The following is a 16,264-nucleotide window of genomic DNA, read 5'->3' as shown; positions in this document are numbered from 1 at the left end:
ATTACAGAGATTAGAGCATGCCATAGGTATTAAAGGCACTGCGCTGCGGTGGTTTGAATCATATTTATCTAATAGATTACAATTTGTTCATGTAAATGGGGAATCTTCTTCACAGACTAAGGTTAATTATGGAGTTCCACAAGGTTCTGTGCTAGGACCAATTTTATTCACTTTATACATGCTTCCCTTAGGAAGTATTTTTAGACAGCATTGCTTAAATTTTCATTGTTATGCAGATGATACCCAGCTTTATCTATCCATGAAGCCAGAGGACACACACCAATTAGCTAAACTGCAGGATTGTCTTACAGACATAAAGACATGGATGACCTCTAATTTCCTGCTTTTAAACTCAGATAAAACTGAAGTTATTGTACTTGGCCCCACAAATCTTAGAAACATGGTGTCTAACCAGATCCTTACTCTGGATGGCATTACCCTGACCTCTAGTAATACTGTGAGAAATCTTGGAGTCATTTTTGATCAGGATATTCCATTCAATGCGCATATTAAACAAATATGTAGGACTGCTTTTTTGCATTTGCGCAATATCTCTAAAATTAGAAAGGTCTTGTCTCAGAGTGATGCTGAAAAACTAATTCATGCATTTATTTCCTCTAGGCTGGACTATTGTAATTCATTATTATCAGGTTGTCCTAAAAGTTCCCTGAAAAGCCTTCAGTTAATTCAAAATGCTGCAACTAGAGTACTGACAGGGACTAGAAGGAGAGAGCATATCTCACCCATATTGGCCTCTCTTCATTGGCTTCTTGTTAATTCTAGAATAGAATTTAAAATTCTTCTTCTTACTTATAAGGTTTTGAATAATCAGGTCCCATCTTATCTTAAGGACCTCATAGTACCATATCACCCCAATAGAGCGCTTCGCTCTCAGACTGCAGGCTTACTTGTAGTTCTTAGGGTTTGTAAGAGTAGAATGGGAGGCAGAGCCTTCAGCTTTCAGGCTCCTCTCCTCTGAAACCAGCTCCCAATTCGGATCAGGGAGACAGACACCCTCTCTACTTTTAAGATTAGGCTTAAAACTTTCCTTTTTGCTAAAGCTTATAGTTAGGGCTGGATCAGGTGACCCTGAACCATCCCTTAGTTATGCTGCTATAGACTTAGACTGCTGGGGGGTTCCAATGATGCACTGAGTGTTTCTTTCTCTTTTTGCTCTGTATGCACCACTCTGTATTTAATCATTAGTTATTGATCTCTGCTCCCCTCCACAGCATGTCTTTTTCCTGGTTCTCTCCCTCAGCCCCAACCAGTCCCAGCAGAAGAGTGCCCCTCCCTGAGCCTGATTCTGCTGGAGGTTTCTTCCTGTTAAAAGGGAGTTTTTCCTTCCCACTGTCCCCAAGTGCTTGCTCACAGGGGGTCATTTTGACCGTTGGGGTTTTTCCGTAATTATTGTATGGCTTTGCCTTACAATATAAAGTGCCTTGGGGCAACTGTTTGTTGTGATTTGGCACTATATAAATAAAATTGATTTGATTTGATTTGATTTACATGAACAAATTGTAATCTATTAGATAAATATGATTCAAACCACTGCAGTGCAGTGCCTTTAAGAGTCTAACCAAATACCAGCATTACTGAAAGCAGCCGAACATAAAGATATGTCTTTGGGATGGTTATGAATAATTTTTTCTCTAATAGTTAAAATTTTATTTGCAAAGAAAGTCATGAAGTCATTACTAGTTAAAGTTAAAGCAATACTCAGCTCAATAGAGCTCTGACTCTGGGGTTGTTCTTATTTTCTTCAATTAGTGATGAATAGTAAGATGTCCTAGCTTTGCGGAGGGCTTTTTTATAGAGCAACAGACTCTTTTTCCAGGCTAAATGAAGATCTTGTAAATTAGTGAGACGCCATTTCCTCTCCAGCTTATGGGTTATCTGCTTTAAGATGCGAGTTTGTGGGTTATACCATGGAGTCAGGCACTTCTGATTTAAGGCTCTCTTTTTCAGAGGAGCTACAGCATCCAAAGTTGTGCTCAATGAGGATGTAAAGCTATTGACGAGATAATCTATCTCTCTCACAGAGTTTAGGTAGCTACTCTGCACTGTGTTGGTATATAGCATTGAAGAACATAACAAAGAAGGAATCATATCCTTAAACCTAGTTACAGCGCTTTCAGAAAGACGTCTACTGTAATGAAACCTATTCCCCACTACTGGGTAGTCCATTAAAGTAAATGTAAATGTTATTAAGAAATGATCAGACAACAGGGGGTTTTCAGGGAATACTGTTAAGTGTTCAATTTCTATGTCATATGTCAGAACAAGATCTAAAGTGTGGCTAAAGTGGTGGGTGGGCTCATTTACATTTTGAGCGAAGCCAATTGAGTCTAATAATAGATTAAATGCAGTGTTGAGGCTGTCATTCTTAGCATCTGTGTGGATGTTAAAATCGCCCACTATAATTATCTTATCTGAGCTAAGCACTAAGTCAGACAAAAGGTCCGAAAAATCACAAAGAAACTCACAGTAACGACCAGGTGGACGATAGATAATAAAAAATAAAACTGGTTTTTGAGACTTCCAATTTGGATGGACAAGACTAAGAGTCAAGCTTTCAAATGAATTAAAGCTCTGTCTAGGTCTTTGATTAATTAATAAGCTGGAGTGGAAGATTGCTGCTACTCCTCCGCCTCGGCCCGTGCTTCGAGCATTTTGACAGTTAGTGTGACTCGGGGGTGTTGACTCATTTAAACTAACATATTCATCCTGCTGTAACCAGGTTTCTGTAAGACAGAATAAATCAATATGTTGATCAATTATTATATCATTTACTAACAGGGACTTAGAAGAGAGAGACCTAATATTTAATAGACCACATTTAACTGTTTTAGTCTGTGGTGCAGTTGAAGGTGATATATTATTTTTTCTTTTTGAATTTTTATGCTTAAATAGATTTTTACTGGTTACTGGTGGTCTGGGAGCAGGCACCGTCTCTACGGGGATGGGGTATTGGGGGGATGGCAGGGGAATAAATACAGAAATAAATTACAGAAATGGTTTCTTGGGGTCGCCAGTGATTAAGGTCTTCCTATGTCTAAGATTACAGCTGTAAATCTCAAATGAAAATACACCATGCAGCGTCTTCCTGTGTGACAGTGATATTCTCTCTCCTTGGATCACGTTCATCACATGAGTATGTAGTGGCACATATGTATGTGCTTTTGTGTGTTTGTCTACTTGGGATCAGTCCATCAGCAGCATGAAGAGAAGGAACATGGATGTACACAAGCAGGACTTATTCAGTTTTCTCTTCTCTGCTGGAAATTCTGGTTGATGCTGAGACATTGGGGTGCCTGGGATTGCAATTGTCCTGAATCATGACAAAAATCCAGATTTTCAAGGATTTCCTTAAAGTGCTAATTTTATTGAGAGATTCGCTTGTCTCTGCAATGAAATTTATGTGTCTGGCTCCAACGACATAAACCAGGGACCAGTGTCATATGTGTCCGTTAATCAGAACGTTTCAGAGCGACATAAAATGTACTCACCAGCTACTTTATAAGATACTCCTTGCTAGTACCAGGTTGGACCCCTTTTTCTGTTCAGAACTGCCTTAATTCTTTATGGCCTAGATTAAACAAGGTATTGGAAACATTCCTCAGAGATGTTGGTCCATACTGACATGACAACATCATGCAGTCGCCCATTCAATCAGTCTGCCCATTCTCCTCTAACATCAACAAGGCATTTTCATCTACACAGCTGCCGCTCACTGGATATCTTCTCTCTTTCTGACCATTCTCTGTAAACCCTAGAGATGATTGAACTTGTGTTTGAAAATCTCAGTAGAACAGCAGTTTCTCAAATACTCAGACCAGCCTATCTGGTGCCAACAACCATGCCAAGCTCACTTAAATCCCCTTTCTTCCCCATCCTGATGCTCAGTTTGAACATCACCAAGTCCTGTTCACCACGTTTAGATGCCCAAATGCATTGAGTTGCTGCCATGTGATTGACTGATGAGCTGTTTATGTTAACAAACAATTGAACAGGTGGACCTAATAAAGTGGCCGATGAGTGTATACTGTTGTACACAAAGCCAGTCAAAGCCCCACTCAACAGTTTTAATAGAATTAACAATACTAATAATACTTTTGTCAGCTGACTGAGCTGAATCTGCTTTGTTTTTTTGGAAAGCTATATACTATATTCACGCGTCTAAGGGCCCATGTCCGAGCATCCGCTCCTTTTGTGAAGCAAGCTGGTAAACTCCCATGGTAAATTAAATAAGAAACAATTAATTAAAGTTTATTAAAAGCCCACCTAAAATAAATTAATAATGTAATGCCAGCACATTGGAAAAAGCAAAACCAAAAAGCAAGTTTTCACAATGTTTTTCCTGTCTCTTCTGTGTCTGACTTGTGATGACATAATCTGTTTGACCTGGGCTCTTATTGTGAAAGTCTTGTGGAAGAAACAGGAAGTGTTCTGTGATAACGGCTAGTTTTGGACAAGCCCCAGTCACACGAATGAGCTACTTTCATTTTGTGTTCATTTATGACAAAAGCCATTTTTACATCTGCAAAATGAGTTCCTTGTCAGCTGATATCTGCAAATTTTAGCAAAAAGTTTTGTGCGTGTTCAAAACTTTGAGCAGCAATCAGACCAACACCTTCAATGTTGCCTGCACCGTTATTTGCCGGTTTGTGCTCTGCTTGTTTTGTTTTTTTTTTTGTTTTTTTTTCCTCTCTTGTTAGGGTTGCCAACCGTCCCTTGAAAAACGGAATCGTCCCTTATTTGGAAATAAAAGTGTGCGTTCCGTATTGACCTGAAACAGGACGCAGTTTGTCCCGTATTTCTGTGAGAATCAAAAAGCCTGGCGCTTTATATGGAAACTTACGGTAAATTTGATCCCAGCCTCTCTCCTGCGCTTCACCAATGAGCTGACAGACACGAGTTGACGATACAGAATCACTCTTATCTCATTGGTCGAGGGACATCTGCTCGCAAGAAGATCCCGGACGAGAATCATGAGCCGACGGCGGTCGTTGGACGACCATAGCAGCATGGCTGATACAGACACCGACACTGGCCCTGCAGATACGCCTATGAACAGCAATGTCTGTAACATCATTACTCCTCCTCGAAAAAACAAAACAAAAAAGTAAAAATGGGAAAAGGTGCGCGACAATAGCTATAAGTATTGTAAGTATTGTTTACTTTTTCAGACTTTCACTGTTACATTGTTTTGGATGATATTTTTTTTGTTAATTTATTCACTTTTATAACAATAACACGACAGAGAAAGATTTATTTTTAAAGACATATTTTTTTTATATTTTGAAGCAGGACAGGATGCTCATATTGAAATTGTGAGTGAAAATTTATTTTGCACTAAAAATAAATTGCTAAATAATAATTTGTTTTCCGCATGTTCATATCATAACAAATGCATGTGTGCATCTACTTAAATTCAGGGTCAAGTCAACAGTCAAATGGTTAAAAATCGTTTCACACACATGCTGGGAAGGGTGAAGGCAATGGTCAGTTGGCCCGTCCATGGAAATAGAGACTGGAATGGACGTCACGTGACTAGCGGCGTGCCCCACGGCGGCCATTACTGAGGGTGGAGAGAGACCTTGATCCTGTTAAACAGAAGCGATATGAGGAGAAAAAAGGCAGCCAGTGCTTCACCATCAACTGTACGAACCACAAAAACAAATTCTCCAATACTAAAATGAACTGTACAAGAGCCTTAATGTAATTATGTAAAACAAATGTCTATTTTAAAGTCGTTATGCCGCAATTTAATGTCAGTATACTGAGACTATAACTCAACGCCAAAAGTTCTTTTCATTAAGCTGCGTTCACATGCGGAAACAAAAATGTTTAAATATATTTATGTCTATATATATATATATATATATATATATATATATATATATATATATATATATATACTTGCAGCTGTTGTTTAATATGATATGTACATGGTGGTCACAGGAGGCATTTAAATTTTAACAGTGTGGTTGGAGGGGATGGAGGAGGTACTTTTTACCCTGACTGAGGGTCAAAAGTCATAAATTCTGAATGGCTTTATATCTACTTGTAATAAAATGTTAGTAAAAATCATATATATGTTGTTGTCATTATAAGACTAATATTACAGTGGAAAAAGCAGCAAGGTAAATGAGCACAATGGCAAGGCATACTTCAGATTTATATTTTAATACATAAGGATTTTTTTTTAGTCCCAGCAGAAGACTGCCCCTGAGCCTGGTTCTGCTGGAGGTTTCTTCCTGTTAAAAGGGAGTTTTTCCTTCCCACTGTCGCCAAGTGCTTGCTCACAGGGGGTCGTTTTGACCGTTGGGGTTTTTACGTAATTATTGTATGGCCTTGCCTTACAATATAAAGCGCCTTGGGGCAACTGTTTGTTGTGATTTGGCGTTATATAAATAAAATTGATTGATTGATTATCCAGACATGTATGGGTTCGTTAGACCTTTTAATTAGCATGAATACAACTTACAAGGCTTCATTTATAAAAATCCATCGAGAATTATGATGACAGGAAAAAAAAATCACAGTAAATGAACAGAATGGAATATTTTCCACAAATTTCCACACTTTACATAAAACATTTTTTTCTACCTAGACATGTATGGGTTCATTAGAAAGAGCAATTAAAGGGCTTTAAAACAAGCCTACTTTTATTAAAATCTGTTAACAAATAGCGACAATAGAGCGAGAAAAGCAGCACAGTTTGTTGTAATTTCCCCAAATTTCTGCATTTTACATAAAAGGTTTTTTTTTCACCCACATGGTGAATTGGAAAGAGCTTTCAAGGGGCTTTGAAACAAGCCTACATTTATTAAAATCCATTAAGAAATAGCGACGCTAGTGCAAAAAAAGCGGTCAGTTTATTATTGATGAGCTGCACATTTCCACCCTTAGTAATGGCACCTTCCTGTCCTGAGTGACGCTAATAGATAGAGGTGCGCATGTCCATTCCAGTCTATATTTCCATGGGCCGGTCAGCCCTGCCAGTGAGGTGTCCCTTATTTATTTTTCAGAGAGTTGGCAACCCTATCTCTGATGGATCATTCTGGCCTTCTGAATGACCAAAGTCCAGCAGCAATCAAGAAAAGACCAGCACAGGAGAGCTCCCTGTCTGTGTCTCTCACTCTCTTTTTTCTTTCTTCCCCCCTTCTCTCTCTCTCTTTCTTTCTCTGCGAGGAGGTGCAGGCGCAGAAACAGTGAAGAAACATGATGATGTGCTTTCAGACCCTCAAACTCCTGAATCCTGAATTTCAATAAACTGGGAAAATCCTTCTGCTCATTGCAGATTTGTCTGTCCATTAGTGTCCCATCTCCACAGGAGGCTGATGAATTTGCCAGTGGACAAAATATTTAAATACTTTGTCAGTCAGAGTGTGACAGTGTGAGCACAGGAGCACTTCTGGACCTTCTGGATGTGACCATTGAGATACTGACTTCACGTTTTGACAGACAGACAGGACAGACTGAATGTTCTATTGTTTTCAGTGAGAGACTGATGGGAAAATTATGGATTTTGTAATGTGTGGATTTTGTAAACACTGACAATTGACTGTGCATGTCACGTCAACATTTTTTTGGCTGCGCCACACATCAGCTGAGAAGGAACACATTTAATAAATGACAAAAGGATATGAAAAAAACAGACAGGTGATTTATTCTTTATTTGTGAGCAGGGTCCAGGTCACGTTCATAGAGATGCGTCGTCCTGAGTTACGTTGGCTCAACAGAACTCTGGATGTGGTCCACATAGGTGGCTTGGATCCGTGTATACCTGCTTGCAGGTCTAGTTTAAAATCTGCTGTTAGTTCTGCACAGAAATGGGTTTTATCTGAACATTCAAAGCAGCTCCTAAGTTGCCATCACTGAGCTTTAGGCACTCACGCCCACATATGCGATCACCATGCATGCATTAGGCAGCAAAGAGCTGAAATAATCATTTCATTTTCTTGAGTGCAAAGTTACAAAGTATGACTAAAGTTTGGATTACTGTTAGTTTTTCATTATTTCTGTGGGTTGTAATTGGAGCACAGCAACCCATGGTTACTTTGGATCATGATGTGGTAAAAATGTTGAGTTTGTGACACTGATCAACAGTTTTTGGAAAAGCCTAGGCATGTATCTTATAAACTGGAGTGAGTGAATAGATAAATAACGGACTCCGTCCCCTGTCTTCCATTCCATGTCTACTTTAGGTGTAACAGTGCACAAGGACAGAGCTTGGGTTGGAAGTGATTTTTTTTATGCTGAAAGGCAGAAAAAAACCCAGAACTGAAGAAGATGAATTATGTGTTGCTGCAGTGTTTACTGTCCAACCCTCATACTTTGACCTGAACAATCTCTTCGAAGCTTCAGATGAAGATAATTAATGGCTTTTTTGTGAAAATGGGTAGCGACGAGGAGAGCTTCACTCAGTTTCACACCACTACAAATTGATTTGTGACATTTTAATGTGATTGCTCAGCGAAAGGATTTGCAGGTATCATAACCTTCTCTTTTAGGAGTTGCTGTGAAGGGCTGAAGGCATTTTGAATGTGCATCGTGGGTTCGGGGTTCCTAGCTCTTTACATCTTGGTAGTTAATGAGAAAGACCACTGACCAAAAATAAATAAAATTACATTCTCTGCAGTCCTGTAGTTTTGAATTTATGCATTTGCATGTTGGATGCTACTTTTTAAAAGCCATATTTCTTACTTCGTTGGCAGTTATTTTATTGCCCCTGTTTGTTTGTCAGTTTGTGAACAGCCTGGATGCCCACAATTTTTCATATATCATTATGAAACTTTTACTGAAGATTCATACCCTGGTAGGGAAAAACTGATTCAATTTTCAAGGTCATAGGTCAAAGGGCAAAGTCAGGAAAAATCTTGGAAAATTGGAAAAATCCCTATCCCCTAACACTGAACGAATTTTCAAAAACCTATAACTCTGTCAAAAAAGATCATTTCTTTCATATTTGAGAGCATTATGTTTATGTAGGGTGGTATCCTTATTCAATGAGAAAGTCTAATCTGTATCTGATCCGGATTGCAGATTTAGTGAATTCTTCTTAACATTGAAAAGCCCTTTTGATCTATATTTTGTGTTATATTTTAGCTTAGGAAAACACAGTACTTTGACCTTGAAAATTTTTTCCAAGGTAAAAATTTGTGGAATTGGAAACTAGTGGTGGCAGAGGATTGTGCTCTATGAGAGTGCTGCTCTAGTTACTTTTAGAAATGCTTCAATAATTCAGTAAACCCTTCATTACTTAGGTAATAACACTGATAGCCGATGATGAGTAGAATTTTGCTTAGAATTTTGTTTAAACAACAGCTGATGTCGATATGGCTCCCCCCCCGCCTCTCTGTTTTTCAGCGGGATGTTTTTCGATGGCAACCACAGCTACATGATTGAACCTGGAGGACGGGGCATCAGCAGTGTAAGTACTCATCAGCACACAGACTTTCTGGAAGCGTTCTGCTTGTTGCAGTTTTATCTGTGAAGTGTTTCCCCTTCAGCCCCACTGATTTGTCACTGGTCAGATCTTCAGCTACAGGATCATGTGCTCGTCACATAACAAGTGAGCTCAAGAATTTAGATTCTTAAAGGAGTCCATTATTGTTCTGAGAGTACCTCAAGATAAATTGGCATCAATTACAGATCACAAACCAGCCCTCGCCATGATTCTCAATGAACTGCAAGAGCAGCGCAAAGGACTCACAAGAAGGGGATTTGGTGCAGTACAAAGCCTGGAAGTGGGCGAGCAGCCTGCAGCCAATTAGATCATAACAATTACAGGCATCCTGGTGGGAACAAAAGGACAGATCTGAGATGGTCTGGAGACTCCTTGAGCATGAGAGTGAAAGAACAAAGCATTGATAGCTTGTGTGTGAGACACTAATTAAAATGTCAAGAAGAAGTGAGTGGCTGGATGGAGGGACAGACAGAGAGGAGGTGAGGGAAGTCAGATGCTTTGCGTCCTTTCACTGTGTTGTTGTTGTGAAGTGTGTATGTGCGATCAGGAGCTGAGGTTGGGCTGCAAATAGCTTAGAGAGCTACTTGAAATTAATACCTGTATGACAGGTTTCCTGGCAGCGGTGTTGAAAGAACAGGAGAGGAACTGTTCTTTCAGCACTGACATAATGTACATCCTTTGACTTGTTTGCTGTGATGGATGATCCAGTAATGTATTTGGATCAGGGAATACAAATCATATGGCATGTACCTCATGCACCTCAATGTTACAGGTACAGTTTGCCTTTCATTCATTCATGTAGCCATCCTGCAACTTGTCTGAAGAAAACTGTCAGTGAAAGCGTGACCTCCAAAAATGGGGGGATTGTGTACAAAAATCATTGTAATTCCTAAATGGTTAATGCAATACTTTTGGTAAACCACCTTGCACTGAGCACATCTTCATTATTTCATATAATCTCCACTGTGATGGCACACAGAGGCAAAATTACAAAAACGGTCACTGTCCAAATACTTATGGACCCGACTGTATCTGTCCTGGAGAAAAACATTCCCATATGATCTTGTTTGGATCTGGGAGAAGCGTTAATGAATATAGAGTTTCATAATAAGCTTGAAAAAAAATCATCTTCATGTTGTTAATTGATAAGCGATATTAAAGGTTTTTTACTAATAGCTTCCCATGTTTTCTCCTCCTTCATAAATATTACACTTTAACCTGTCCTTTCCCATGCATATTTGGCTTTTTTTAATCGTAAAAATAATGCACTTTGATTTTAACGTTTCAGATATCTTGAAATGGCAAATCAGAGGAACATTCAGATGGTTTCATTTCCTGAAATTCAATTGCAATTTGTAAATCGTTAATTTTATTTAAGGACTCTTTGAACTGCCTACAAAATCCACTTCCCCTTACTTGCGTTGGAGGGTTTGTGATATTGTTTGTGTTGCCAGTATTTGTTTTAAAGAAAGATTTTAGGTTGTCTCTCCTCCATTGTTTGAAGTAGAGATCCCATAATAATGAAGTGCACACAACACCTTCACCTTCTACCGCTTAATCCAATTAAGGGTCGCGGGGGGCTGGAGCCTATCCCAGCAGTCATAGAGTGCGAGGCGGGGTACACCCAGGACAGGACGCTACTCTGTCGCAGGGCCACAAATAGACAAACAAACACAGACACACCCACGGACAACTTTTTTAAAGATTCCAATCCACCTAACCTGCATGTCTTTGGATGTGGGAGGAAACCGGAGCACCCGGAGGAAACCCACGCAAACACGGGGAGAACATGCATACTCCACACAGAAAGGCCACGGGAATTGAACCCACAACCTTCTCGCTGTGAGGCAACAGTGCTAACCACTAAGCCACCGTGCTGCCCGCACACAACACCCTTGCCCTAAAATCACTTTGCAATTACAAAAAAAAAGTCAATTCTGGAATAACACTCATGGTAGTGTGAGAAGAGTGCATATTCTTGCTGACATGAGTTGGTCAGCCTCCAAACATCTATAAGGATCCTGTCTTTACATGTGGCATAGGTGGATTTGAGGTGTGTCCCAGTCATTTTTGCAATCAAGAGAGCACGTGACCTGAGCACAAAGCTGGCTGCTGAGCGAAAAGGGGATTCAATTCATCTTCTTCGTGACTCAAGGAGGTGTTATGTGCAGGCTTCTCAGTTGCTGAAGTACCTGTACACTAAATCAAACTCAGGGAAGCTTAATTGGAATAAGCAGTTGAAGATGAGTGAATGAGTGAATATGATGTGCAGTATTACTTCTTTAGGACTTTTTATGAAACATTTCATGACCCCCATGGGTGTCCATCACATTAAGATGAAGTTAACTTAGAAAAAGGCTTTAAGGTGGATTTGTTGTGAAAGTGTAGTAACACGGACCCACAGCAGGGGGCGTAAATGAACGGACAATAGATGAGCCAAAAGTTAGCAATTTAATGTTGTGAATGTGCACAACGGAATACAGACAATTGCAGATTTAGAATCAAGTCAAATATACAAAGGTGACGTGTGGGCAGGCTCGAGGACAGAAGACGTCTGTCCAGAGAAGAGCCGGGTCCCACACGATTTCCACTGCCCACGGATCTGGAGCACATCGGAGCCGCCAAGTCCTGAGTCCCCAGGTGGCCACCGTCTCCAGCTGTCAGATCTGGTACTGCTGGCAGGAAGCAGAAACAGTTTAATGGTGGGTGTGTGCACACCCAGCAAAACAGTCAGCAAACACAGTTCCTCTTCTGGTGGGAAAAACACCTCCACCTCAAACACAGGAACACAGTTCATGCAATCCTTATGGAAATACTTAGCAAGTTTGGAGTGAGGAGCGAAGTGCGTCAACTCCTCCCAAAATCCACAAACTCGGCTATCATCCACAACTTGGCTTCTAGCTATAAGTATATCACAAGCAACAACTGCAAAGGTTCAGACATAAGCAATGTGCATTCAGCACAAAACGGCTGAGAGTTTACCTGAGAGGTAGAACGATATCTCGGCAGGGAGGTGGAGTTGCTGCCCGGCGTTTATGGAGATGGTGATGAGGTGGTGATGAGTGACAGCTGTCAGGTGGTGATGAGAGACAGCTGTCATTCCCGGCTGCTCCCGTGAGGCGGCTGCGCCCTCTCGTGCCTGAAGCCCGCACTTCAGGCAGGGCGCCCTCTGGTGGTGGGCCAGCAGTACCTCCTCTTCAGCAGCCCACACAACAGGATTAGCGTGTTGCCTGTGGGGGTCCACGGGCTCTAGATTTGGTAGTGTTTATAAAATAGGTTGTAATAAATTATGGGTGGTAATAAATTCTGAAAAGTTTCTATAATGATTTTAACTGAATGTGCAGGAAATTAAAATGAGAAAGTTTTGTGAATAATTGTGTTTATTATTTGGCACATTTAGTTGATGTTACGTTTTGCAACTGGCAAGGTTGAGATATTTCCTTTGTTCAGAGGTTGTCTGGTTACCAGGGACTGATTAATGGTGATATCAACGTCCATTGTTCACTGTTGTTAGCTACCTAATATCCATAATTCCTCCAAAAAATATTAGTCCTATCAACTTTCTGTTTTGGCGGCGTTCATCCTTGACCCAAAATACATAAGCATATCGAACGACAAATGCCAGCTCTCCCCGATTTCTCCGTGATTGAAGTTACACACACTCATGTACACAAAGTCCACTTGGCTTTAAATATATAGATGATGATTTACTGCCCCCTGCTGGAATGGTGTGTGAGTCCAGAATTTATTTATCAACGTCCATTGTTCACTGTTGTTAGCTACCTATTATCCCTAATTTCTCCAAAAATATTAGTCCTATCAACTTTCTGTTTTGGCAGCGTTAATCCTTGACCCAAAATACATAAGCATACCAAATGCAAAACGTCAGCTCTCCCCGATTTTTCCGTGATCAAAGCCACACACACACACACACACACACACACACACACACACACACACACACACACACACACACACACACACACACACACACACACACACACACACACACACACACACACACACACACACACACAGAGGCCACTTGGCTTTTAACATATAGATGAATTGCTTTCTTAGCTCACCACTGCACTGAACAGAACTGAGAAAATATCAACAAAAAAATAGGAAATTAATTGGTTTGGTACGGCTGCTGTTATATTGCAGTAATTATAGAGAAAAGCAAATTAGAAATTTATGAAATATTTCCACACCCAGAGTCTTTTGAGAATGAAAGTTAGACCAGAAACAGTGCTTCTGCCCTCTGGATTCATTTCACATTTGTTACAGTTCTTTCCTCCATTCACCAACTCCCTCCATCCCTTTTACTTTGTGTCTCTGCCTGTTTCACGCTCCTCTAACATTTCTCCCTGTGATTATCAGAGCAAGCGTAGGATTGGTGAAGTCAGTCAGTCAGACAGTGAGTGGGTTTACACAATTTCCATCCTTTACTCCAGAAAAAACAACTGCATATTCAGCTCTGAAGTTTAGGTTCTGATAGATGCAGGTGAGGCTCAGTGAACTTCTAATTTTGGGGCATGTTGGCATCATTTAACATAATAATTTGCAGAATCTTTTTAAATATTATCTTAAATATGCACTGTCATGTATGGGCTTGTATAGGTAGGCACATGTAAAGTAGGACTTTTGTTTGCATGCGTGTTATGAAGCCTTGTTGCTAATGGACAGTGTTGCAGACAGAACAGTCCCCCCCCCTAAAAAAAAACGGTCCGCCCTTCCTTCACTGCGCATGCATCATTAGCCGCGGTTCACGGATTATCACCTCATTTCTGCTTCAAACTGCACTCCAGTCATCATCTATTGCAGAAACAGATATCTGAAGCTTTTGTACAACAATCATTTCCACATAAATTCAGCATTATTTCATCATAAAAGACAGAGGAAGAGATCAGAATGCTACGGCTACACCAGCTGCTAGCTGATGCATTCACTGCACGTCGGTCATTTCAAAGCGTCACAGTTTCGCAGAGTTTCTGCTTAAAATAGCCTCGTTTCTGCTTTAAACTGACTTTAGAATGATTGAAGATGTTTTACCTTTATCATCTGATGGTTAATAATACCATTAATCCATTTGACTGCTTTGGGTGAATAGACTCTGTCTCAGACATGCTGCTGTGGTCCCAAATGACGCATGTGCAGTGAAAGCAAGTGGACCAATTTTTAGGGGGGTACCGTTCGGTCTGCAACACTGGGTCCTGGTGGCCACTCAGGCCATTGCTGCTTATTTTAATATATACCGAAACAGTCACATGACTAGTGAAAGAGATCTGCAGAAAATTGCTGCAGTGCGTTTGAAAGTAAATACAGTGTGTTCAAGTCAAACCAAGTCTGGTACTCAAGGACCCTCCAAAGATTCATTGTGCCAAAAATATCCCGTCACTGCCTGAAGGTCACTGGTGAATACAATATTTTGATCACTTTTAATTGGGCAGGGATTCCAATACACACATACATGTAAAATGGACAAACTTGGAAGTAATTTCCTCTCTTGGATCAACCACTGAAGTTGTTTTGGTGAACAGTTGTTATGTTGCTTCATTGGCAGTGTTGAATTTGATGTTTTGTGTGGGGGAGTTTCCTGTTTGCAAGAGCAGGACAGGGATGGCGGTACCCTCGAGGGCAGTGGTGACTGTCAGTTTAAGTTCTGGATGTCTGCTCCCCCAGGTGACAGAGTATTTCAACAAAGTACAGCGAATATAAGTATTTTTGTGAATGCAAATCATCACTTTTAGAACTAATTTTATTTATATCAGTAAGGGGATGGATACATGAACATTTACAAGTCACTGAATCAGGGTGGTACTGTGTGCCAAATAGGCTGCATTTATATAACACTGTTCTATCAGATGTAGACGCTCAAAGCACTTTATATCGATGCTTCACATTCACCAATTCTCTCTCTTTTTTCTCTCTCTCACATACATGCAAACACACATACACACATATGTGAACAGGTTGTCATGCAAGGTGTTCAAATGCTCACTGGGATCAACTCGGGGATTAACCATAACATCAGAAGAAGACTTGGCCTTGACAGCCATCTCAATCCACTGTCAGTCTACTGACATGTCGCACAATCCCTATAACAATACAGACGGGGGGAAAAAAAATATATGGGAGCACATTGGACCAAAATGCTGCTGGTGAGAGTGAGTGCTTTTATCACATTAGTGTAATCTAGTGTAATACAATAAGGAGGTCTTTCCTACCTGTCAGACTATATAATTCCTCCCACTACTGCAGGATGAATATATAACAAACAGAGCTATTCAGTTATTCAGAGTAAATTTGTTTTACTTATTGTAACATTCCATCTTTCACCTCATGAAATATAAACATTCATTATTTGTTTTATATAACAGCTAAAATAGATCCTTGTCATTTGATATTTTATAAACAACAGAAAAGGGACTTACATTTTTGGTGTGCATCACTGGTGCTTTGATGTCAACAGTCCAACATGAACTTTAAATAGGAGTCCAAAATTGTTCTCAGTCAACTTGCAAAAACAGTCAGATAGTTCAAAAACAATTCTGACGATGTAGTCCCTGATGCCGTGCACTGACTTTGTGTACAGATGGCCGTCTGGTTTCCTCAGTCCAGCGAAAAATCACATCAAAATTTGTCCAGGTTTTCATCCTAATTTCATCCTCACAGCTCTTCATGCCTCCAGACGGCTTACGGCATAGTGGATTTGTTTTTAGTGTTAGAAGAATTAGCACCGTCAATTAGCTCGTTTAAATCCACTTTTGCCAGCAAAACAAACTC

General features: G+C 40.2%; 1 protein-coding gene across 1 annotated transcript in view; it reads left to right on the top strand.

The window, feature by feature from the left end:
* adam22 (ADAM metallopeptidase domain 22) overlaps positions 1-16,264 on the top strand; it is a 250,775-nt gene that overhangs the window by 125,165 nt on the left and 109,346 nt on the right. Inside the window, exon 6 of the mRNA XM_034174816.1 lies at positions 9,376-9,439. Coding sequence (XP_034030707.1) covers positions 9,376-9,439 — 64 coding nt within the window. The remainder of the gene's footprint in view (positions 1-9,375; positions 9,440-16,264) is intronic.

This window comes from Thalassophryne amazonica, chromosome 7 (genome assembly GCF_902500255.1).
Source record: "Thalassophryne amazonica chromosome 7, fThaAma1.1, whole genome shotgun sequence".
Classification (NCBI taxonomy): domain Eukaryota; kingdom Metazoa; phylum Chordata; class Actinopteri; order Batrachoidiformes; family Batrachoididae; genus Thalassophryne; species Thalassophryne amazonica.
Note: the sequence above shows the minus strand (reverse complement) of the source record. Positions and strands in the feature narration are given on the sequence as shown.